The sequence below is a fragment of the Equus przewalskii genome, chromosome 9 (genome assembly GCF_037783145.1).
Source record: "Equus przewalskii isolate Varuska chromosome 9, EquPr2, whole genome shotgun sequence".
Classification (NCBI taxonomy): domain Eukaryota; kingdom Metazoa; phylum Chordata; class Mammalia; order Perissodactyla; family Equidae; genus Equus; species Equus przewalskii.
Genome location: NC_091839.1, coordinates 39588413 through 39615704, shown reverse-complemented (window position 1 = coordinate 39615704; position 27292 = coordinate 39588413). Strand labels below are relative to the sequence as shown.

At 39.6% G+C, this 27292-nt stretch overlaps 1 protein-coding gene across 3 annotated transcripts in view; it reads right to left on the bottom strand.

Moving 5' to 3' along the window:
• The window catches only part of ZNF292 (zinc finger protein 292), a 92177-nt gene extending 66436 nt beyond the window's left edge, over positions 1-25741 (bottom strand). The window contains exons 1-3 of one of the 3 annotated variants that reach the window (XM_070633570.1): positions 24754-25500; positions 22241-22701; positions 21846-22042 (exon numbers count right to left, since the gene is read on the bottom strand). In XM_070633570.1, the coding sequence (XP_070489671.1) occupies positions 21846-22013 (168 nt within the window). In that variant the 5' untranslated portion in view covers positions 22014-22042; positions 22241-22701; positions 24754-25500. Of the gene's footprint in view, positions 1-21845; positions 22043-22240 lie in introns of those variants that run through there. The other 2 variants (XM_070633571.1, XM_070633573.1) reach the window with 2 other exon arrangements.
• Positions 25742-27292: the final 1551 nt, after the last annotated feature.

The window sequence follows — 27292 nt, the reverse complement described above, 5'->3', positions numbered from 1 at the left end:
AGGAATTTTTCTTTAGTCTATTCACTGGCCTAAGAACTCCACTTCTTGGTAAATTACCCCATGGCAAGCATGGGCATTTTCCATTGCTTCAAGAACTTCAAAATCTTCTAGGATCTTCTGTCTTGACAACATTCACTTTCAAGACACTGTTTGCCAATGCCTCTGAAAGTACTTGAATAGAGAATGCTGAGAATAGGGCATAACCATAATAGTAAAATTTTATTAGTTATGGGGCTTTAGGGTAGCAAGGATGTAAAAATGGAAGGGCTATCTGTATACAAAACTTTACCTCTATTTTAAAATTTTTCTTCTGGATCAAAAGACTTACTCTCCTAAAACACACACACACACAGACTTGAGGACATATACCAAAGGAACACAAGAATAAACTGAATATATGGCCAAAACTGGAACAATCTGCACAACCAAATATAGTAGTACTGCATTATAACCCAAAAAATAAAATAAATATCCACAAGGCCATACTGATGTACATGACTAAACAAATAAATAAATGCAGAAGAGACAAATCTCCCATGCAGAAGAATTCTAAATAGTATACCTAGAGTCCACCTTCAAGGAGTTGGAACATAACTTCCCACCTCTTTAGTGTGGGCTCTACATAAAGTAGAGACTTCCTTCCAAAGAATACAGCATGGAAAGGGTGGAAAAAGAGTAACTTCACAGTGGAGAAACCTGACAAACACTTATACTGAGCCAGATGATCAAGGTTAAGATCAACAGTGTTAGGTCATGTTGATAATATGTATCTTTAATATGATTGTGATGACAATGGCACTTTACCTGCATGATGTTCCCGCCAAAAAACCATAACCCCAGTCTAAACAAGAGAGAAACAGTAGACAACTTCCAATAGAGGGATACTCTATACAATACCTGACTAGTACTTCCCAAAACTTAAGGTCATAAAAAACAGGAAAGTCTGAGAAATCATCACAGCTCAGAGGAGCCTAAAGAGAGATGACAGCTAAATGTATTGTGTCAACCTGGATAGAATTCTAGAACAGAAAAAACATTAACATAAGAACTAAGGAACTGTGAATAAAATATGGACTTTAGTTAATAATAATGTATCGATTTTGGTTCACTAATTGTGACAAATGCAAGCTGTGACTACCATGGGAAACTGGCTGCGGGATATATGGGAATCCACTGTACTGTCTTCATAATGCTTCTGTAAAGCTAAACCCATTCTACTAAAACATTTTAAAAAAAGATTTGTTTTTTTAAAATCCTTCATTATTATGTTCATTTTCAAACTTGATATTGGGCTATTTTTACCTGAAAGACAACAGTGAACTGAACTTTCTAAAATAATCAAAAGATAATACAGCTGGCCACGTATTAATCGAAACTGAAGAATTTTTGTTAGATAACGCAGAAAATATAAGCAAGAATATTGACATTCTAAACACTAATTTTAACAAATATATTTTTAAAACTTTAAGTAATCACCTAAGTTTCAAGTTAACATGGTTGCAAGCTTGTGTTATCTGAGTTGCTCCCCTCTACCAGTGAAATACTCACAAAATCATCCTTGGATATATACAGTATTTAAATAGTTCTGGAAACTTAGAAAACTCGTTAAAAATCTGTCAGGCCTTAGGATAAATTAAACAAAGCATGGATTCCCAGAGCAGAAATACAAGACCAGGAAGATGGCAGGAGATTTCTACCTCTCCGCCAAAGGGAATCTTTATCTTAGAGATCTCTCTATTCTAAAGGCGGCTCCAAAGCAATCTGAGTTGTTTCCCTTCCCTTACCATCTCGGCCACTTGTATACCCCTCTTTCCAGATGCATTCAGGAGACTATAACCTCCAGGGATGCAAACAGAGGAGAGAAGCACCTGAACTGTGAAGGAATCATAAAAATCAGAACTCACTCTGGGGGAGGAGTTGTTTTCCATGTACTGTTTCTGGCAAACTATGGAGTGCTCAAAATATCCAGGAATAAATTCCCCAGATATGTTGTGTTTGGCTCACAGTGTTTTCATTTTTTTCCCCCAGACATTTTGAATTCGTTGCCAACATTTCAAAATTGGGACATTACACGTAAGAATCTGGATTTCTAGCTCTTCTTGAAAAATCAGAAGATCTAACAACACTGAGCCAGAATTCCCACATAGCAGGAGTAAGCAGGTAGGCAGCAGCTGGTGAATTGGGATGGAAGCTTTCTGGTTCTTTGCTGCTCTTTCCCTACCCAAGACACCCAGTTAATTGATATTCCTGGGGTTTACAGGCATGTAACGCTGTCACTGCTGGCACACGCAAACAGTTAAGTAGTGAAAGCAGGTTTCCTTTTTTTCTTTTGGTGAGGAAAATTGGCCCCAAGTGAACATCTGTGCCCAATTTCCTCTGCTTTATGTGGGACACCTCCACAGCATGGCTGATGAGTGGTACTAGGTCTGCGCCCAGGATCCGAACCTGCGAACCCTGGGCTGCCGAAGTGGAGTGTGCAAACTTAACCACTACACCACCAGGCCAGCCCCCTGAAAGCAGTTTTTAATCTAGGAGCATCAAACTACATTGTCATCAGCAAATATTAAACATTTGTCCACAAAAGGTTCACCTAACAGCCCTTCAGTTAAAGATCTGGCTATGGATATGTCTGTTTTCCAGTACTAACTGACCAGGCCTTGGAATCTGGAAATTTAGTCAAGTGAGTTATTGAACAAGATGATTTTAAAAAAAAAGTTCACTGGTATTTATCATGATTGAGCTGGATTCATAATTAACAGTATTTTTTACGTATTTAAGTTAGAGAGAAGTGACAACTTGTTATATTTACTTAAGTACTTCTTTCCCTAAAAATTTGGATTATTATTTATATAAGGATTAGCAATTCTATACAACGTCACAAGTGAAAAAAACAGTAATTTATTCACTCATGTAATAACTGGAAAAGACTAGAGTGATGACGGCACAATTGGAATCCTGAATTTACAAAACTATACACACCGAAGGCTCCAGTCTCACCCTGTTCATCCTCCCCATGAACCCCTGCTGCTAATGTAATGGGGATAGTTAGGAAGACGTTCTGAATTCAAGTTTATAGAAACTATGAGTTCAGGAGTATAGGAACAACTCTAAAAAGAGACAACTCAGCAGCAAGAGGGTGGCTTGTCTCTTGGGGACCCTTCTATTCCAAATTATCCTTCCCCAAATTAGCCACATTTTCCCATTTTCATTAACTACTTAAGACAAATCCTCATATTATCATAAATCAGTCTAGATGCTCCATAAAGCTAGCTAAACTTTCCTATACTGATGAAATAGGAGGTTTCAGTGAGGATGCAAAGTGGGGCTCACAGAAGTATGAGAAGAGTGGCTATTCAGAAAAGAGGGCAGGGGGAGAGGAAATGAAAATGAAGTGATAAACAATGCCAACACACACATGCATGTCACACACACACACACACACACACACACACAACTATTACTTCTAAATTGGACAGTAAGCTTGCCTAACATTCAGAAAAATGGTAGCAAAGCCTTCTTTCCTGCATGGCATCCTGTTCCTAAAATACAAAATAAAATTAAAGCATACACTCTGAGTAAAAGAAGACTTTTGTGGGGCCACCCTGGTGGTGTAGTGGTTGAGGTTACGTGTTCTGCTTCGGAGGCCCAGGGTTCACAGGTTTGGATCCCAGGTATGGACCTACACACTGCCCATTATGCCACGCTGTGGTGGCATCGCACATACAAAACAGAGGAAGACTGGCACAGATGTTAGCTCAGTGACAATCTTCCTCAAGCAAAAAGAGGAAGATTGGCAACAGATATCAGCTTAGGGTCAACCTTCCTCACCAAAAAAAAAAAAAAAAAAAAAAAAAGAACCACAAAAAAACCCAGACTTTTGTGATTAGCCTAGAATTCTACCTCCACAAAAATGTATGCCTGAAATTCTAAAAGAATACAAATAGTACACCACCACCACATTCTTAGTGTTACATAGTATTAATGTGTTAATTAAACTGCCATACTGTGTCAACTGAAGGAGTCTAAAAAAAAAAAACACCCAATAACTTCTTAGTAAGATATAATACATACAATATACTGGAGTTTCATGTTATATTTTCTTGCAGGGGCCAGCCCGCAAGAAAAAATGTATTTGACAGTAACATATATAATAAATTATTTTCCTATTACTTTTAATGTAAAAAAGAATTCTGTTTCCTTTAAGATGATGAGATTCATTTCACTGTAATTACAATCTTTTTCTAGTGTGTCACACCCTGACTGAATCTCACATGTCAAAGATGTAAAGTCCTATGTTTTCCCACCGCAGGGGAGAAAACTCATACTTGTAACTTTACGGAAAAGCATTATTTTCTTTTCCAAAAACATTCACTGTATACATAGTATTTATTACCTAAGTTTAGAAAAACTGGCTCCTCAATAGAAAACATCATTTGTTTAAAAAAATTCACTTAAATACTAACTGGATAAATGTTCCATTGGGAAAATCATCCTCTACAGAGTCAGGACCATCAGTTTTATCTTTACCAATATCTGAACTCCAAGTTATCACAAATAGTGAAGTTAAAGAAGTAGAATCAGGAAGTAGGAAATCCCCTCAATTAAGATTCTGGTGTCCTACTGTTTTATTGATACTTTTAAGATAATTTAATTTATTTAACACAAAATACAGATTCATTACCTACGTATCACTGTAAAGGGTACTGGATATAGCAAATTTAACAAATTCTGACAGAATCAATAACTGATCATTAGTTTACTCTTATTCTTTCCTCCTTCAATTTCTGGAATTATCATCACCCATTTTAAATATATACCACAGCTTCAAAGAAAAAGCTAGAACTAGGGTGTATAAAAACTAAAGTAGAAGTCAGAAATCCAGTAACTAGTGAACTGAGAAAAATTCCTGGGAATGAAGGTAGTACTAACAGAACACTGCAGACGTGGTAAGTGTTACTAAAGAAAGATATCTTAAAATTAGCAAAGCTAACGATTTTAAATATTCACAAGAAAACTCAAACGTGAAAAGGATAAACAGAATCCAATTGAGATGTCTACAAATAGACCACTTAAGGTAGCACTAGTAATAAATTAGCCACAATAGTACTTCTTCTTTGTCTCCATGCCTCACCAGCCCCACATCCTCTAGGAGTGTGGGTGTACTTTTCTTTTAACCCAACCTCCTACCTGGGGAAATTTTTAAAAGATAATTCACATGATTGTCATTTGCTAATTTATTCAAAAAGAAATGACCAGTTGGAAATTTCTGAGCTAGCAAATATGCTAATAATAGGATTGAGAAGTTCTCACTTGATGTTTCCTGATTGTTTAAAGTATGATAGATGTTTACCTATGAAAATACACTTACACAATTATTCCATTCCATCATCTCAACAATTTTTGGGACAAATGACTTTTAAGGACTACTCCATATGCTTCTAACCTCACTGGAATAATTAACTGAATTTACAAGCATGGTTTTTTAACACCGAAGCTAGTTTCCATGGGCTAGCAGATAACCCAAATATGCCATGTGTACAACAATATGCCATGTGGAAAAAGTATTGGTACTAATCTACAGTTTTTATGCTTAAGTAGCGTGTAATTTATCTCATTTTAGCCCACAGCATCAGATGGGGTCCAACCAAGAAGTGGGAACCACAAAGTAATTTGAACAGGAAAAGTTTCACATAAAGAATTATTAATTTTATAACAGGGGAGTAACTTATTTATAAACATGTAAAGAGAACTCTAAAGAATACCTAAGAGCTGAGTGAGAGTACCCAAGGAAGATACAAACTTGGAAGAAGGCCCTTCCCAAGAGCTAGGGTTTGGACCTTGCTGGAGAAGGTACGGCTGCAGCCTACTAGAAGGCAAAGAAGCTCTCCAGGTTGGGCTGCCTGGGCCTAAGAGGCTGGTGAGTAAGCACACAAGGTGAGTCGGGACACTGAGAACCTGACTGCCAGCAGCACCTGCATATGGAGGGCCACAGGAAACAACCCTCTGCACGCAGATGTGCAGGGGGAGTTGGAGTGTTGGCTGCTGGCTCTCCAGCAAGGCCACATAAGGTCTGGAGTGTGCAATGTCCAAGTCAGGAGAACTGTGCTGGGGTGCTCACCTAGCTGGGGCTCAGGCTGCAAGCTCGCCAAGAGTCTGTCCACTCTGAGCACTCACCTGGGGCAGAGGACCACTGGATGTCCCCAAATCCGTGCAGCCATTCAGTAGGAGCAAGAAACAAAAACAGAAGCCCCTTCCCTGTGTAATGTCCCTTCAGCATCCTCTACTGACAAAGCTTAACATCATGCAAAGGAGACATGCTTAAAGGGTCATGGCTCCAACACTGCAGAGCAAGTAATAAAGAGCTGATTCTGAGCCAAGAGGAAATCTGATAGCTGGCACACTCAATACTCAGGGGTCTTCAAAAAGGGAAAAATCATGACAGAAACAATAAATGGGAAATACACATTACATTAAATCTGACTAAAAGAATGGAAAAAAACAATTTGGGTTACTACTGCCACTTCTCCAGTATACTCTAAAAATAGGGAAAATAAGTCAGTTATTTACTAATATATCTCCGAAACCTCAGCTACTCAGAGCACTATAAACTAGTGGTTTCCAAAAGGAGAGTAGACAATGAAGCACAGAAGGGAAAAACAACTTCTTTTTCTATTAAATTTATCTAAAACAAACTTTATTATTTAATAAACAGACTCAAATAACTAGAAAAGTTAAAATAGTACACGTATGTGTACATATATACGATTTATAAGTAGACATTCCTAAATCGGGGTTTCGTATCCAAATGTTTACTGGTAGGATATCCAATTAAAAGCAGCTTAAAGACCACCGCTGTTGACAAGGACCCTACTTTTCCCCAGGGACTTCTTTGCACCATATAAAGAGGCCAAACACATCACAAATGCAGATTTGTTTTTTCTTAAAGCAATAAAATAAAGAATTGATCTTAGCTGTATTTGGAGATTAGAGACCAATTTCTTCAACAAGTTGCTCTCACTGTAATTCATAAATATGTACTGACTACCCTTAAAAGACTCATTCATTGCTCAAATAAATTCAAAACTAATAAAACTCCCACTGCCACTAAACAAAGAACCATAATTAGCACATTCTTAAATAAGGCTATTACTCAAACTCCACTAAAATAGTGAAATGCTTACATTCACTGTTCTGCTTTCCTGAAGTTTAGTTTCAAATGATTAAGTTTACTATTATAAATTCCCTTTGTAACCCTAAAACAGATTTCAACAAGCATCAGCTACATATTCCTCCAGAAAAAAAGAGAGAGAGAGAGAAAGCTTTACTTAGTTTGAGTTTTGCTTTTCCTGTTTTTTTAAAATTAAATCCTAGTCACTTGACTTGGGCAAGTTATTTTACTTCTCTGTGCCTCCGCTGTCTCAGATATTACAAAACAGGGATAGTAACTCTACCTATTTCAGAGGGTTGTTGAGGATTAAGTGAGTTCATCTCTCTCTCTCAAACACGCGCACACACAAACCTGAAAGTTCCTGGGACACATCCAGCATTTAACAAATGTAAGCTATTAAGAGGACTACTACTTAGCATACATGCATACGTTTGCTTTATAAGAACTACACATATTTGATCAAACTGAGTCCTTGCTGTAACCATAAATACCCAAGGTCAGCACTGAGAAGAAACAGGAGTGGTCAGAAGAAACCTAATTTCAGTATGTAACGGCCTCTTATGAGCACAAAATTCACTCCCCCCTTCAACAATTAGAACCACCTATTCAAGGACACTAGCATTCAACAAGATTTAATTACAGTCGGCCCTTACTATCCACAGGTTTCACATCCATGAATTCAACCACCTGCAGATCCAAATTTTGCAGGTATCACCAAACTGAACTCAATCTGCAGACGGGAAACGCACATATACAGAGGGCCAACTGTATTCATTGTATTACACCATTTTATAGAAGGAACTTGAGCATCCTCGGATTCTGGGATCTGAGGGGAGGTCCAGGAACCAATCCACTGGAGATACGGAGATACCAGGGGATGACTATACTTATGATTCAGTAAAATAAGACATGGCCCCTGCTTTTAAGGAGCTCCGATAGGAGCGGGGGGGGGGGGGGGCACACAATCATAATACAAAGAAACTGATAAAATCCAGAAAAGCATACACAGTCCAATAAAAAGGATAGAGAATATGTTATTAAATCCTTTTAGGAGTACAGGAAAGCCCCACAAAAAAATGTAATAATACCTAATAATCTCATCACAGATTGAAGGAAAGAAATGTGGAGAAATGGGGTTGATAAAAGGTGGCAACACTAAAGGAGAAAGCTAAAGCCAAAGCACTGAGGTGAGGGAGGATATGTAAACCACAGTAATAAGAACAGACTATAAAACTTTAAGGCTACAAACAACTAAGAGAGATGGCTGTCAATCAGCCAGGCTGGCACGCTGGGAGCAAGCCAGGTCATGAAAGTCCTTGAATGTAAGGCTAGTGAGCTTCAATTTTATTTTTCATGAAATAGCCTTTTATATGGTGCTTACTAATGTAATGGGTGCTTACTAATGTAATGGGTGCTGTGCTGATGCCTCATTTAATCCCCACAACCCTATGAAGTAGGTATGATCATCCTCATTTAATAGGTTAAGAAACTGAGCCATAGCTAGAGTAAATGGTAGAGCTGGGATTTCAGCTCATGGTGCCCAACCCAGAATCTGAACGACTCAACACTGTACTTTAAGCCTTTAAGGGAGGAATACGACATCCATGCTTTGAAAAGATAACTGATAATCTCTATGACAATACAGAAGAGGACTGATTGGAAGAAAAAAGAATGGAGGACAGAAAAGCACCATCACAAATAAAAAATCTTTGTTCAATTTTCTCATTGGAAAGAAGCTAAGTGGCCACTAATAACATATCAGATCTAACCAGATAAGGATACAGGAAACAGTACATGAATAAAATTGACAGAACTTGGTGGCTGGGCTGTGGAGGTGAAAGAAGCAGGAGCAAAAAATGACTCAAAGTTTCAAAACCTAAGATAGAGGGGAAGGGAGGAATGCCACCAACAGGTTTTCTTTCGGGGGAGGAGTGGAAAAGAGAGTGGTTGAGTTCAATTTCAGAAATGTTTAGTTAGAAGTACCTACTAGACATCTATAAGGAAGAGTTTTTCAGGTGGTTAGAAATAGGAGCCAAGAGCTAAGAAGCGTGGTACAAGTCTGAAAAAATGGACACCTGGAAGTTCTACCCAGAGTGTGACAGGGGATGCTGCTACAGTGAATGACTGCTGACGATCAGTATGCAAAGCATGGATTATCAACCAGGGCATCATGAGACACTTTCTGATGAGAGTCCTGTCTCAGATGTGAAATGAGGCAGGGGAAATGGCTGAGGACCACTAATGAAGAGTGAAAGGCAGAAAAGAACACTGAGGAAATGCCATCAAAAAAAACTCTGAAATTTCGGATCTAGACTTCTTATTTATATTAATACTAACTAATAATTACTGCGCACTTCCAGTAGGAGAAAAGAAGAGTCAGTGAAGATGACTAAGGAGCAGTCACAAAGGTAGGAGAATCAGGAGAGTAGTGTAAATAAATTGAAAGGAGTTGAACTTAAGATGGGGTAAGAAACATTTAAAAATGCCAAGAGGGGCTGAGCAGGTAGCCACTTCAGCCTGTAGCCATGAATGAGTCCAGTACTCCCAGATCCTCTGATTTTCCAAGAGAAGCCAAACATTCTTATTTCAAGACGAAACTTACAATTTTTAAAATGCTGACAATTAAGTTTTCTTAAAAACAATGTGCAGGCACATGAACCGGTCTGAGCTGCTGGATTGGTACTCGGGTCTACAGTTAATAAAGTATTATAGATATGCCAAGAAAGTGACCTTTAAAAGAACATTTTCTTTAGTGTGGTCAGGGGCAGAATCCAAACCACAGTGGAAGGTAAGAAATAAAGTCAATAAATATGGTACCTTTCCAAGAAGTCAGGCAATAAAGATTGGAAAACAAGAGTTAAAGAAAACCTTTTTCAGGACAAGAGAAGTCTCATGTGGAGAAAAGCAGTTAGAGAAAAGGGAGAAAACTGAAGAGATGACCAATGAAGCAAAAAAATGAGAAAGACACATAACTATAAACTAAAGGACAGGAATAACGGAAAGAAAAATGAAGACACAGGAAAAGTGGAAAGGTTCTCTGAGAGGGTGGGGATCAAGTGCACAGATGAAAAAAAATCTACTTTCCAGAGAACTGCCACTTCTTTGGAAACCCAAGGAAGAAAATGAAAGATCCAGAGAAAACATGAGATGAAGAAGTTTGGGGGGAATGCGTAAGATGGCCTAGGTCTTCTCAGTAAATGTCTAGAAAAATTAAACATTAAGTACTGAGTATATTTGTGGAACTGTTTGTGCCTAAGTTTCACTATTATTTAATTATTTATTGTTCCTCTGATGAGGTACAATTCCTCTATTCATACTATATACAGGTCAGTCCCAGACTTCCAGAGAAAAATTTATTTTAAATCATAGTGCCAAAAAATGAGTTTATTTAATGTCCTTTAGTATATAAGACAAGAATAAGCAGCACAATTAAAAGTCTTTAAAAATTAAATAAAATATGTTAAAGTCTTCAGTGATGGCTTCGTTATGTCTCTAAGACAAGAATACTCATTATTTTGGGGAGACTACACAGAAGGAAGCAGTAGAATGAAGAAAAACACCTGTTTAAGAAGAAAATAATGCCAGAAGAGAACTACGCTTGAACTGCCTTTACCCCCTCTGGCAATGGTACTGTTATATTCTAGATTAGACTTGCCCAACTATTCTGCAAAAGCAACTTCACTGTTGTAGACATCAAGACACCAAGCAAGACTTTGGGCGAAAAAGGGAGCTCCTCTAATTTTTCTTTTAAGTTTGAAAACCACTATCTAGATGACAAGAAACTCAAGAGCATTTTTACTATGTAAACACTATTGTTCTTTTATGAGGAAAAATTTCAGATTTAGTCCTCTTAAATGTATTAATAGCTAACATTTACTGTGTACTTCCAGAATCATAATAAGCAAAGTGCTCGGCAAGCATTATGCCTTAATCATGACAGCTTTAAGGCAGATATTACCACCTCCAGTCTACAGATGAGGACACAGACGCAAAAGCAAGGCAGAAGTCCCACAGCAAGCAATGGAGTTGGAATTCAAATCACAGTTCAGAATCTGTACTTTTAGTTACTATGTAATACTACCTTCTCTCATCCCCAGGCTCTCAAATCCCAGGTTGAAAATTTTGACAAAGGAAGGGTTTCAGCTGTAAAGCCAGTAATCTTCTCCTGGCACATTCACACACATCAAATAATCTGCACAACACCCCCCCCCCCCAAAACAAAAGGATCTTTTACAAATCGCTGCAAAAATCTAATCCTGCCTTCTCTAAAATGTATGCTTCAAACAAGCTGGTAAATCAGTAATCTAATGTTATTTTTCGAAGTGATGATAATAAGTAACTTGAAAATGATAGCATTATTAATGTTCTAAAATTACGCCAGGTTATAATACACATAAAACATCAAAGATGTTTCCAAAGTAGTCTTTAAGTACAAATGAAAATGTTACTTTATATTTCAAAGATCATTTAAAATAGTTATGCGTTTGATCGATTCTTATAACAACAACAAAGATCTGTATCATCTCCATTTCAAGCATAAAGAAACAAAAAAAAAGTTCTAAGTGGCATGCCAAGGGTCACAATAAACAATGTTGTGGAAATTAAAACCAGTGTCCTTAGAATCCCAAGACTTTAATTCATAGAATCTAATGGGCTGTCAAGCAAAGTATATATGAAAGACAGAATCTAGAGTGTCTTTAAAAGAAGATTCTTTGGGGGGGGGGGGGGTGAGTGGATCAAACACCACAAATGTTTTCATTCAAGATCCGTAAATCCTCAAAGGTCTTTTGATGTTAAAAATAATTTCTCTTTAGGCTGCACTTGCAACATCAGGTCACCTTTTCAGAAATAGTTTACAAATAGGTCATAATATTAAATATACTAAGTCCCACTCATTTCTCACCAACATACTCAGTTTTACATGCTAGGATTACGTCTTTTTTTTTTTTAAAGGTTGGCCCTGAGCTAACATCTATTGCCAATCTTCCTCTTTTTTTCTTTTTCCTTCTCCCCAAAACCCCCCAGTACATAGTTGTTTATTCTAGTTGTAAGTCCTTCTAGTTGTGCTATGTGGGACACCACCTCAGCATGGCTTGATGAGCGACGCTAGGTCTACGCCCAGGATGCAAACCAGTGAAACTTTGGGCCACCAAAGCGGACCATGTGAACTTAACCACTTGGCCATGGGGCCAGGCCTGGGTTCATTCTTAATTACTACATAAGCAGTAGTTATCACACAAGCATTCAGAAATGTTTTCTATAAAATATCTTCATCATGATGAACTTCATGATCAATTTGAGGACATAAATTTTATCAATGTTTGTTATGTTATGTGCAGTATCCCATTTTAGGCAATTTCCCTAATAGAAATTTAAAATAAAGTTATACAAATATGGATTGGGTAAGTCACAGTAAGTCACCAGATTCAAACTACTTAAGTATCAATTTTAATAGGTATTTTATTAAGCTTTATAAATACATATTTCTTTTGAAATCATGTAATCCTGTGAAAGTTTTCTTCAAAAATTAAAAATAATTTGTATTTTTCAGAATATAAATTGACAAAAAGGTAAATGATTCTGAGTTAAATGGATAATGATGTTCCAAGTTTTTTATGTTGCCTGAGATTGATCATATTTGCAAAACTTAGGGACAGATCAAGAATGTGTACATGTTTATACACAAAATACAAAAACGTAAGCTATTTGAGTAAATGAAAATTGTAAATGCCTGTTTTTGATAATGGCTCATCTAAAAGAAGTAGCAAAATCATCCCTATTTACTGGAAATAATTTTCTCTCAAAAATCGCAAATATCTGCTTCAATTAACTTTGGTAAATCAACTACAGGACCTAATTTAAATATTTCATATGATAGCTTTCTAACACCCCAAGAAAACTGATTGGAATGAGGATCAAGTCAATTATTAATTACTACTTTTAAATTTAGATTGCCTCTTTCTAAATATAAAACCTGTATCTAGTAGTCATGAAGCTAATACATAAAATCATCTATGTCAGGCATCAATAAGGATGTCAAAAGTTCCACATAAATACGTTATCCAGATATTTGAATTTCATTTTTTAAAGAACTGCTTCATTTTAGCCATTTAACCATATATCTCAGTCTTCCTAAACAAATGCCTAATAAAACTTAACATTTTCTGATGATTCAGTGTTATACTGAACAAGTATTATATAGTGATGATGAGGTCCTAGGAGGCAATTTGGATAAACTGAGACACTTAAACAGACTAAATGGTTTTTAATCCTATGATCTCACAGGTCTTCACATTAAACCAGTCATTGTTATAAAGCATCTAACAGCGCCTGTTTTGAACATTAATTCTCTTCCTCTTCAATCTGCCTGATCTAGCCTCTAACTCCAAGCTTCACCCTCACCCCAGCCTTATTTTTTCAGACCAAGAAAGCATGAGCTACATTATATTGTCCAAATTTAGGGGAGCTCAGAATTGAACTTAAAGCCATTTGGCTTTCCACTACAGAACAGGGCTCCTCTAAGCAAAGTCACAAACGTAGTAAAATGAACAGGTGCACTTGTGAGGAATAAACAGACCAATTTAGATGAAGCAGAAAATTCCTGGTGAACAGTGAAAGGATGAAAAAAGGTAAACAATAGAGCAGAAGAGCACTGGGCCCAAGATTAAACTTGGATTTTATCCTATGCACCAGTATTTCTCAAATTGGGTTTGCTGGACATAATCCTGAGTTTCTAGCATTCACTGTAAAAAATTTAAAACTGTATTTTAATTCTGATGCTCCTCCTAAATAAAATGTAAGGATATTCTGAATCAACTAGACTAGAACACCACCTTATAACTCAGGACTGTCTGCCTTTGTGCTTACTACTAAATTGAGCCCAGTGATCCCTTAAAAGTAGTGTTTTTCCAACTGTTGTATATGACTTATTAGTGGACCATAACATCAAGAGGAGCTTTTAAAAATAATAAAAAGGGGCTGGCCCGGTGGCGCAGCGGTTAAGTTCACACATTCCGCTTCTCCACGGCCCGGGGTTTGCCAGTTCGGATCCCGATGCGGACATGGCACCACTTGGCAAAAGCCATGCTGTGGTAGGCATCCCACATATAAAGTAGAGGAAGATGGGCATGGATGTGAGCTCAGGGCCAGTCTTCTACAGCAGAAAGAGGCAGATTGGCAGCAGTTAGCTCAGGTCTAATCTACCTCCGAAAAAAATAAATAAATATAAATAATAATAATAATAATAATAAATGAAAATAGAATGCATCACACAATAAGCGTAAGTATTGTTTTGCGATAATTTTGTTTCAGTGTGACAACTAAGTAGTGAAGTAAAAAAGTTGCATCTTACTATGAGCTAAGGTCAAAAACTCATAACTCAAAGATCTATAAACTCATTCTCCTGGATTTCTGCTAACTCAAATTTGAGGTACACTGTTACAAGTATTGGACCTCCACTGAGGTAGAAGGATAAAAGCTGGACGCTGGGGAATTTTACAAATTGAAAGCAAGGTTAAAAGCAAGTTCATCAGTTAAGAAAAAAGAAGGCTATAAAGATTAGGACAAGAACTAGGATGCTATTATTAGACTGTATAAGATAGAGACAGCACAAAACATCAAATTCACACCAGGTTTAATATTCATATAAAAGACCACAGTAAATAAAGAGGTTGTTCTACAGATTTTCCAAAGTTACAGTCATGGAGTGGGATGCCCTTCTTCCATTTAGAGACTGAGATTCGAATGCAGGAATGGAAATACCTTTTGCCAAGCTACGAGAAAACGGGCACTCAGATGTCCTTTGATTACAGAATAAGAGTGACAAAAAAGAAAGCAGAGAGGCAAGGCTATAGAGAGGACAAACAAATTTGACCTACAAAAGTGCCTGGAATTGCAGTGGAGAATAAAGAGAAATGGGATATGTGGTAGAATGCTACAGAAACGGTCCCTAAAGAACCACATCTCCCTGTACCCACGAAGAGGCTGAGTTTGACTACTTGCTGTAGCCAACAGGACACTGGTGAACGTGACACAAATGGAACTTTGAAAAGCAGCTGTGCAACAGGACTTGCTCTCCTGCTGCCATGTAAAAAAATCCAGGCCACCTTATTAGAGGATAAGAGTGGAGCAGAGATGAGCCAACCTAACTGAGCCCCTCAACCAACCCACCTGACAACCACAAAACATATGAGTGAGAGTATCTGGGACCATCCAGCACCAGACAACTACTGGAACCATCCAAGAGACCCACAGACTTGAGAACAGTAATAAAAATGGCCGTTCTTTTAAAGCCACAAAGTTTGGGGGTAGTTTTGTTACACAGCAATAACTGATACAGGATACATCAAGCAAAACCAAAGGGTGTAACATTTTAAACTTAATTTTATTCAATGCCCCAAACTTGGAAGGGTGAGTCTTTAGTCAGTGTAACCATATACTATCTACACTTACAAAATTAATTAAAATTCCTTGGTTTGGATCCTAAACCCTTAGTCTGGTTCTATCTACTTTTTCTATTCTATTTTTCATCCCAACTCATGACACTTTTCTCCAAGATGCCAGTTTGAATAGCTGTTCCATTCCTCTGAGCATTTATTCCCACCCTTCCCACTTCTCTTTGATTAACCAATTTCACTCAAGATCCAATGTAAATAGTGCTTTCCTTTCTTGCTCAATTGTTAGCTAAATTAAATAATTTCAAAATGCTCTAGTTCTCTTAGTTTACACTCCACTTATTGTATTTATCACTACATTACTTTACTATCAAATATTGCTGCTTCACTACTAATATATGAACCAGATTTTGTAAGCTCTTTGAAGGCAGAGATCCATTCCATAATTCTCCATAGCCCCCTAGTGCTCTCACACAAGAATTTAAATATCTGATTAAAATAAATTAAGATATACATAATTGAATTTTAACAAGTCATCTTGGCTAAATATATATACTTAGAGATCATTAAATTTTATAAGGTAAAGGGGGAAAAAGGTAACATTTTTCTTCTGAGGTGCACTGTGCAACTCTCAATGCCAAAAGAGGAATGATGAATCAAGAGGCCCTCGTGGAAGGCAATACATAATTAAAAGTTACATGAGGTATGTGACAAACACATTAATGAAAAGCAAACTTTCCATTTTATAAATGAGGCTACTCACATATTGATTAGTTAATTTTATGAACTGGATCTATGTGAGGGAGTTGGGAAAAATAAGGTCATTTCTCAACTCTGACAGAATCTCAAGGAAAATAAGTACAGCAGCAGTTTCATATAGTGAACAACACATATTTTTCAAAAATCCTTGGTTTTGCAGGTGAGTCATATAAAGTATTATGAAGGGCAACTGCAGAATACACCTTCTCTTGCCCCATTCTAATTTAAGACCAAGAAGTGCCAAGAAGGAAGCAAGCAAAATTTGGTAAAGTTTTTTCTGCTTAAATTGGTATAAGCTTATTCTGGAAAGTGGAATTTAGTATCTCCAGCAAGCAATCATACTAATTATGAACATTTAAAAAATTACTTCCCTTGAGCATTACCTAAACTTTTAAAGTTTAAATGACTTATTACTCCCTCAATACCTAAAGTAATTATCACTAATTAACAAGCAAGCAATCTTTTCTTCTGATTTGAAGTGTCCTACAAATTAACTTAAGATATCCTCTAATAATTAAAAAAGGGTCCAGTATTTTTAAGGAAAATGTTTAAGCATTTTCAAAATTCTTGCCACTATAATTAAAGCTAAGCAAAACATGCAGATAAACAAAAGAAATCAATCTGTACCAAATACATGAAACAAAAATATACAAAGAAATATTATAACTACATAATTTAAACACTCAGCAGCTTTCCTAACAGTTTTAATTTGATTTTTGTTTCTTATACCAATCAGGCACTAACAATAGTTAGTAAAAGTACTGATGTCTAGCTCAAATCCTACCTCTTCCGTAAAGCTTTGTCTGATAACCCAGCCTGAAAGTGCTTACTACCTACTTTGAACTCTTTATAGAAATTACTATATATAAGATTAACTTATTCGCCTAAATGGCCATGAATAATTAAGTGATTAGACAGCCAGAGACTGGAATTATTATACAGTTTAAAACAGAAAGCCATAGATTTGCATTGGTAGCTATGGAATTATCTTAAAGATTCATTTTTTCGTGTAAAAAGCAAGATGCAGTGTAGAACATGTCCTCACCTTTAACTTTAAAAAAAAAAAAAAGAGCAAACAGTATTTTTGGAAAGATGCATAAAAAACTATTAGGGAACTTTGTGGGAGGTGAGTGGAGGTCAGGGTAGGAAAAAGATCAAGTTTTCATTATACGTCCTTTCTCAGTGTTAGAATTCTTTAAAACCATTTCAATGTACTACATTTTCTATTTAAAAAATAGAGAATAAAAAATAAAGCAAATTTGTTAATGATAGCGTCTTTTGACATCTCTTCAACTGTCATCCTGAAGTGATATTTAAAAGCTTACCTTATTAGTTTATATCCAACTAGAGTCTCCTGTATCTTATAACCCCTGCTAACATCTAAACCTAATCCCTGCATTAAATGCTTTCTTAAAAGTACAGAATTTCAATTACATCAGAAGGTCAAATCTCTGCTTTAATCAGGACAATTAAGTATGGTGGATTTGCTACCCTCTTTAACCTAGTAAAAGTGAATTGTTTTAGGAATTGCTTGTAGTATCTGCTAAGGAAGTAGAATTTTTTTTGACCTCTCAAGCTCAGTGTGAATGTAAATATGGTTGAAGAGCATTTACCTGGACCTGTTCCAAATTAACTACATTTCTTAAAATACTATTATCTTAACATGAAAAGAACATAATCACTAAAAAAAACAATATATTCTTTTTCATTCTGTTCAGTGCTTCTCAAAAGGGCACTGTGCGTCTTTAGGCAGAGGGATAAATAACAATGGGGGTAAGGACTGTTCGGATCACTTCAGAAAATTTAGCATAGATGGCCTATGGACACTAAATGCCGGTATCACATCCTCAGTCATTGCAATGACCAAACAACAAACCCTACATATTTCCAAATACCCTCAAAGAGAGAAATGCAGGGGGAGAAAGTACTATGCCCAGTTAAGAAGTACGGCTTATATGAACTAGAGTATGAAGCAAGTGTGTATATGTACGATATACACACATATTTCGAAAACTACAACCCAACTTTTATAAACAATTACTGGCCACCAGAAGATAAGTGACCATTAACAGTCCCAACTCAGCCAGTCATCCAGCCCAACATATAATGCTGTCAACAAACATCATGCCCCAACAAATCATTCTCCAACTACTACAGTGGCTTAATGTTTTAAATGAATGAATATTTTAAAATCCTTTTGGAACATTTCTTCTGTTGGAATACTTCTGTTTAAATTCCCAAATAAATAACTTCCATTGTACCGCACTCACTTCAGAAATAAAAGACACAAACCACAGTTTACTACTATTATTTGTCTACCTTCCTCCAGAGACTGTAAGCTCCCTGAAGCCAGGGACCATGGTCATGGTCACCTGGCCCATAGTGTAGGTATTCAATAACAATGCTGAATGAGTGAGTGAATACTGGCCCAGTCTAATACAATAAACAGTCCAAAAAGTTCCAATTATAATCAATTTTTTATATATGGTAATGATCTTGAAACAAACACAAGAAATTATTTCTGGTAATCCTATTTTCTTATTCTAAATTGATTTTAAGAAAATTAGTAAACTGACTACATTATCCAGATTAAAGCTAGCTTGTAAAGATGTAAGGAAATTAAGATTTTTGACAGGCACTCCCATATGCCCATCCTCTACCACCTTCCCCTCCTCCCACTTAAGCTGTAAGCAAATGTTCACACAAATAAGTTAAAGTGGGGCATGCTTCCAGGAAACAAAACAATACTGTTTACAATAAGAAAAACTTACTGTCTTTCATTTCTATTTTATTTCTCAGAACTCAAGAAATCTGTTACTATCCTATCTCATTCAAAAAGAAAGAAAATCTATAAACTAGGACGACTAAGCAACTTCTTTTTTTGTAGGTTTCACTAGATTCTCCAGAGACTCACTCTTTGCTGATGTAAAAATTCAGAATATAAACTAATTCATTTGTAAAAATAAATGCAACAACGAAGATTACACAAGCACTAAGCATCAACACTATGGAATACTAACTCTGAGGCCCACTAACTCTGAGAAATGTTTATTCATTTTTGCCTTCTTCAAGCATGTGAATATCCCAGGTTCACAGGAAATGCTTAGATAGAAAAAGTTAAATAATCATCTCGAGGTTAGAAACCAAGACAATTTCTAGCTCCTAGTATTTCTAGCACTGTTGTTAGATTGCTCCAATAAATTGTATAATTGTTAACCACTCCTTTGCTCAACACGTATCAGAACGTTAAGTAGGAAGTGGCTAGGATACAATTTTAAAGAAACAATTATGTTTCAAGTTACCCCCCATTTGACAAGATCACTAAAACAAATAGGTTACTTTTAAAAAAGAGAAAATATTCTAGAGGGGATCAAACATGAGAGACACTCTGTACCTGTTCAAATAACGGAGATCACTTTTAAATGTACTGAAATTATTGTCGGATTTCAGTGCATGAAATATTTCATTATTTTTGAAATCCACAAACCCAGCATTTGTTTTATTACTGTTTCATGTAGCACTGGTCACTGAAAACAATCTACGTGTTCTAAGACTAATCACTTAAAACTAACACAGGAAATTACTTTCATACTGATAAAAAAATAGTGCTGTTTCATCCATTAAAAATATTTTTAAAGTGATAACTTTATGATGTTTCACAGCCTCAAAAAAGCCAAACTGCATGAGATTCCATTTTTCCAGAATTATTAATCCTGCTTATAAATATTGCTGGCCAAGAGTATTTACAGTAATTAGCATTAAACCCATCAAAGGACAGTGTTATCTGAAAAACGTCTTTCAGCAAAGCTAGACTTTAATACTTTTCACTGATTAAAAAGCTGACTTTACCTATAAATGAAAGACTTCCTTTTATGGTATCTTATTGAACTATTTTTTTATTTCTAAAATAAATCTTTATATCTGAAAGACCAATTAAGACTGTGTGTGTACTGCCAGGGTAGTGAAACTGGCAAATTCAACAATTCTTTAAAACTAGCATTCAAAGGAATGACAGAATCTCTAAATTTGTCACAGGTATTCAACAGACCTGTTACCTTGAGTATCTTTCACATTGCGTATACTCCTAGACAAGTCACCACTTGATCCCACAGCGGTTTTTTTTTTTTTTAAGATAATGCAGGACCACCAAATAATTAGTGACAATAATGTGCATACAGCAATGGAGAAATTCTTGTATGGGATCAAGTATCCCTAATCTTATAAAGGAAAGATTTCAGAACTTGGAGGCTAACATTAAGTTAAAATGTAAACTACTCTCAAATGCTAAAATGGTCCACCATTGTTCGACCTTAAATTCAATGTTTCCAAAACAACTTCTCTACATTGATACAAGGTAACTCTAAATGTGACGTGTATAAATTGTGTCTTTTTCCTCCTCAAGAAGACAATCTAACCCAAATCTTCACCACAGCCAGCAGTAGCACCTTGAAATTTCAAACGTAACTGGAAGGTTTGTAATCAAGTCCAAATGTAGACCCAAATTCTCCGACTTCTATCAAGCAAACGGGATTGTTAATATGCCAAACCCAGGTTAGAACGCAGTTACTAGAAAGCAATGTCCTTGTGCAAGAAAAGGAAGCACAGGTCTGAAACTGACCTGAGCACAGGTCCACAGGAAGCTCAGTCCTCTCCGTTCCACCAGGAGGCCAAAGAGGGAAGGCTCCAAGTAACGGGGTAGGACGACGGGGGGAGGAAAGGCAGAGGAAATCGTACTCCTCGAAGGGTGAAAGCAAAAGAGAACTGGACTGGAAAAGCCGCCCCAAGGGGCCGTCTATTCGACCCTAGGATACACAGACAAGGGCAGCTCCTCTCCAGCGAGGAGAGCAACCTTTACCATCGAAGTGCTGCACCAAGCAAACAAGGCAGGAAGGGACAACCTCGGCGCCCCCAACTCCGGAACGTCTCGCCCAGCTAGAAGGGGTCGGCGGGGACTGCTCCTCAGAACATCAACAAAGGCCCCTTCAGTCCTAAGGCGAAACTCGAACAACAAAGGCCCGGAGACAGCGAGGACGGGGCCGGGGGCGGGACGGATGAAAGCAGGGGGAGGCGAAGGAATCAACCCACTGGGGGCGGAGGCCCGTCGGAGTGGGAAACGGGCGCAGAGGCGGGGGGCGCGGTAATCCCGGTGCACAATAAGAGGAGGAGGAAGAAGGGGGCCTGGCCTCCATTCCCCCTCACCCGCTCCCTGCGGCGGAGAGGGCTCCGTCCTCGCCGTCAGCATCTACTCCGCCTGGGGGGCCGCGCCGTCCCGACTTCGGGGAAGGGAAGGGGAGGGGGGATTTTCCGCCCAGACCACAACTCCCTTCCCCCAGCCGGGAGCTGCCGACAACAACCGCCACAGCGGCAGCCACACAAAGGCGCCCTCCGCGGCCTCCCCGCTCCCGCCCGGGCGGCGGCGCCGACGATGCCAAGGCGGCGCCGACCACCGCTCGGCCGCCAGGCGCTCGCTCGCCCTCTTCCCCTCCGGCTGGGGGAAAGGGGGAGGGGACCCGCGGCGCCCTCACCTGGCACAGCTGCTGACAGTACTCCGTGGCCGCGTCCACGGCCGGTCCCCGGCTCTCCCGCAGCTGGCGCTCCAGCTCCTGGAGCCGCTCGCCCAGGCGCTGCAGCTCCGCGACGCAGCCGCCTCCGCCGCCACTCAACCTCTCCTGCTCGGCCTCTTCGTCCGCCATCTTCACACCCCGCTCCGTCGCGTACGCACCTGGGTCACGTGATAACACAATGCCACGTTCGGCGGGGTCACGTGCCGGGCGCGCTCGCACGCCGCCGAGCACGTACAAAGGGCCGGCGGGGAGGATGGGGGCGGGCCGAGTGGCGCGAGGGAGCCCGAGGGAAGTGCAGGGCAGGGGAAAGGAGGAGGGCGGGGTCCGGGCGGGGCGGAAAACCGCGGCTTACTTACCCCGGGCGGGAAGTGGGCAGCCGCGGCCGAGAGGGGCGGGCCGGCGGAGGCCTGTGGTCGGTCACGTGGCCGCCGCCAAGCGGGGACAAGCCTGGGGAGGGGCTGCCCTCTCGAACGTCCGGATCCCGGCGTGACTTTCCCCAGTCCCCGAAGTCGTCTACAGACGTCCGCCCGGGTTCCCCAAAAGGACGGAGCGGGGAGAGCGCTGGCGGGGCTGGGGCAATGGCTGCATTTGCGGTCGGCCTGCAGGCAGGCCAGAGGCAGGGGAACAGGGAGAAAGCAAAACCCACCCATGGACCACAAGCGTGAGAGCCAAAGCCAAACTATGAACTGTCAAAATTGTTCCTGACTTCTCACCAGGCGGGGGAGGAGGGATCTAGCGCCTGAGGTACCAGATCTAGTCCCGCTCGACTCTCCTCCTCTTCAGCCCCGAGACCGCCTCTCCCCTGGAAACACCATCTCTAGGGGGTGGAGGCAACAAAGAAAAATAACAATTGGATCAAAGCAGAGTGAGGTTCAAATCCTCAGTCTGGAGGACGGGGCAAACTCATGAAAAGCATAGCTTAAAAGATGTCAGACTATGAAATTGTGGACGTTGTAACCAGATAATTTTTAAACCACGAAAACGTTCTACAATCAGTGATAGCCAACCAATCTGTTTCGCCGTGATTTGAGACTCTTTCTCCTACACGCTACAGAAATCACCATCACTGAAAACACGCTATATGTGAAAGCTCTTGAAAAGAAAGTAGGTCAAGAAAAAAAAAATCAGCAATAAGGACTCCATTAAAAATCACAACGGAGGAGGGGAAATTGATGCTAAAATAAAAGAACGGGGTTATCGAGAATTATTATAAATTCAACAGCGTTTTTTCTAGTGCTGCAAAGAGAGCTGGCATTCTGAACCATGTTTTGTTTACAACCTGGAAGGAGTGAATACTTGGCACTTGAACAAAACAGAAGAGGCACTACAAAAATTCAAGTGCTTAACCCTAAATTTCAGAATAAAATGAGTATTTTGTTAGTAGTAGAAAATTAGACAAGAGGCTTTTCTTTCTTACAACTGAATGCAGAATTTCTGCAGAAATTCAGAAACAATGATGAGGCACCTAGTCTTTTTACTATCATATTCCAAGTGAAGTATATTTTTCTAGTACATTTAAAATAAAAAGAATTTCTATTGTGTCCTGCTTCCTCTTCAAGAGATTTCTAGTATTAATAGAAAGTGTTCTAGATAGTATGCTGTCCAGAATGAAGGTTCTGTAATGCATCAGTGGTCGTGATGTTTTTTAGTGCCATTTTATAAGGTGAGTGGGCACAACTGAACACCTTATGAAAAACAGTATCATCTAAAATATTAGTGCAACGTATGTGTGGCGATATTATATATTAACAAGACAGCTTCGTTAAATATTTGCTCATGGAAGAAGCCAGGGTGTGCATTCAAAGGCTAAGGAGCCAGGATATAAAAGTATCACTGAGAGCTGAAAAAGCAACAAGGCAGCTAATGGATTTTCATATTCACAGCTCATTTGCACAAGTAAAGTATTTTAGATATCCAAACCAGCTTTCTCCAATTTATGTTATTTTAGGATGCCAGTGAAAACATAAAGAGCGCGAAATATGAGATTAGCCAAAAGTACCCATAAATCCAAGGACAGATAAGGTATGGAAGGTAAGTAAGGCACATTTTTACTTCAAGTATAATAGCTTACACCACACCTAATCTATAGAAAGAAAGAAAGAAGGGAGAAAAGGAAGGAAAATATATCCAAAGATAAATATATCCAAACATCAATTTAAAAAATAAATAGCCTCAGAATATAGGTCATTCCCATCTCCTACCTGTGATAGTCCTAAAACCAAAGAGACTTGATTAGCAAGTTGATTCTGAGCACTATTGCTGTCTTGCAAATATCCCTCTGCATGGAAACGAAGTCCTTTACTTTATTTGGTATCTTTGAGCCCTACCTCTCCATTCCTTCATTCCTCTGATTTAGAGCCTACAGAAATGAGTGAGGTTATTATTTAACAATCATTTATTGAGTACTTATGTGCAGGTACTGCTTGGTTTGGGAAAATCAAAGATGAATAAAAACTATCCCTGCCTTGAGGAAGCTTACCATTTTGTAGAAAAGTGACCTGCAATGGCAATACATACAATATGGCATGTCCTATTATGTAAAATGCATGTAGATTCAACTCAGAACACCAAAGTAGTCTGAGTAAGCTGCTAACTAGAACGTCTACTGAATCTCTACAGCAGTGCAGGTTTTTAATTAAATGAGAAGAATTGGAAATGCATTCCTCGACAGGTCGATCTCTTCTTGGAGATCTCAGAAATAGTATTCTTGTCCATAGAAAAGGTGTATCAACAAGTACGCATGACTTATTGTACTAAGTCCATTTGTTCTTTAAATACCAAACTGACAGTTGTTCATGGGAATCATTACACACACACACACACACACACACACACACACACACACACATACACACACACCCCTACTTACTGAGACATTCCTGGGGGAATTCGGAGGCCCGGTCCATTGAGAAAACAAGAATAAGCCCCAGGCCCGAGAGACTGCGTCTCTGGGGAATTCAGTGGCTGCGCCGTGAGTGCCCGTGCCCATTTTGGACACAGCGTGACTGCTATGGACTTGATATAATCATATGGACCTTCACTCCCAAGAGACTCGGTTTCAGAGTAAATCTGGGAGACTGAAATAGACCTCTACCCCACCCCTGCGATCAGTAAAGCTGGGGAGACCCTAGGGGAGGAGACAGACGTGCCCGCATCCGTGCGGCGCGTTCCTGCCTCCTCCACGACTTCCCCGGGATGCCCCGGCCCGCATTACGCTGGTGCACATTTTGTCCCTACAATTCTTGAAACAGCAGGGCCTGGGGGCAGGAAGAGAGCTGGGTTGTGTCTACTACCAGAGCCAGGGGCCGGCGCCAGGGACCCCCGAGAGCGGCGTTTGCAGATGACGGATCGCTTAGGGCTGAGGTCAAGCAGGTCCCTCCGACCCCGGCCCCGGCCCCAGCACACGGGGAATCAGCGCGACGCCGGGAGGGCGCGGAGAGCCCTCCCTTCTCGGGCTCTCTCCCCGGGCCCTGGCCACCAAGAAGGTCCGTAAGGCTGGAAGCGGGCTGAGGCTGGCTCCGCTCTGCTGCGCTAAGCCCCTCTGCAGAGCCCCACTTGGCCGAGGCCCGACAGCGCTCGCCCGGCAGCCGGGCGGGTGCTCGCGCCCTCGGTCCAGGGCTGCCGCCTCCTGCGCGCGAGCGAAAACCAGGCCCAGCAGCCGCAGCCCCGGCGTCCGCTTTTCCACCCAGCGCTGCGCATCAAGCCGGCAGAGCGCCTGTGGCTCCTGGCGCGGGAGCAGCGGCTGCCCCGGGCCTCCAGGCCGAGAGACGCTGGAGGCTCTCCAGGGCGCAGCGGGGCTCCGGGCCTCCTGAAACCGAGCGGGCGAGGATGCTCGAGTCCGTCCTGCGGAGGCCGCGACGCGGGCACTGCTGCCTGTTCTCGCAGGCTCAACCTGCTCTCTTCCAAGGGGCTGGGCGGCCGGCCCCCAGATAGGCCGCCTCCTGAATCTCGCAGCCGGAGTCTGTCTGGGGTCCAGTTCAGTAGAAAGTCCCCCAGAGTCTGGGAACCACTGCTGTGCCCACAGACACAAAGAGGGAGCATGGGTCGAAGCTCTATTGGAATTGGTTAAAAACACATGACAGTTTTCCAAGGAAGACATTTTCCTCGAGAGGAACAGCTAAGGGAGTCAAATGAAATGTTGAAAACGTGAGGCAGGTGCTGTGCCACATAATCTATGTGATTCCAAAGGCACTGGAAACGTTGGATCTACAATTAAGAGGATTAATTTAAGTCCTTGAGTTCTTCCCAGAAAGAAGATAGCATATATATTTAAACGAACAGACAATTAAATGAGGGATATATAATATATATTATATGTGATATATAGTATAATAATTTTGCTCATTTGGATATTTTTTCTATCCACATAAGAAAAAGCCAATTGCAAATGAGTACCAACAGAATACCAACAGTTTAAGGAAAATGCTTTTAATAGAGCCTCAATTATTCAAACATAAATTCAACAAGGTGAAAGTAATCATGAAATAAAGCAAAATAAAATCTTGGAAGCATAATTGGTATACACTATCTCTACAGAGAATTCTTGAATTGGTTCACAGCATCTGTCCAAAGAAGCAAAGAAAGAAGTAGAAAGCGCCCTTCTTTTCTTATATTTCTAAATTTTAATCGCTGTATCTCATTTGCCTTATTGGAAATCCATCAGAGAATATCACTTCTGTTGCATCTGGATTTTTAAAAATAAGACTGTCAAAGTGTGTTGAACTTGGAAATGCATAGGGCTCTCTTTCCATTTTAGGACATCAACTTCTTAGGAGTTTTGCTGATTTCTGTTATTCTTATAGACATATTGTTCAATATAATCACAACAATAATAACAATTCAATTAATATCAGTTTGAGTATTTAGTTTTCCGTCCATGTAGTGGACCAGGATCAGTGCCATCAAGCATTTACCCTCTATCACAACTTTACAAAAATGTTCTCCTACTCACTCTTCCTCTTCCCACATCCTCATCTTCCTGCGTTCCTCTCTACCTAGGGCTCATCTGTGAAGCCTGCCTTTGTCTGCTTGGGAGGAGTGAAGTCTGGGTACAAGATCTGTCACCAGAATAGATTTGACTGATTTGCTCTGCTTTCCCTTAGCCCCACTTCTGATACAGAAATAACACTCTTTAAAACTCCTGTAGCTTGGATTCACTACCTGCTGTATTTTGACTTGGAATCTGTCATCTTGACTTTTATTATAGTTAGTCTATAGATGAGCCCCCATCACAAGCCTCTAAGCCCTTTGAGGGGGGAGACTGTCTTATATGCAGCCTCCCTTCTCTAATATGCTTTGGTACATTGCAAGGTAATACACACAATAAGTAGTCAATAAAAGCCCATTGAAGTAAATATAATTCAATTTATGTTTGGCAATCATAAATATGGATTTATACTTATCCTCAT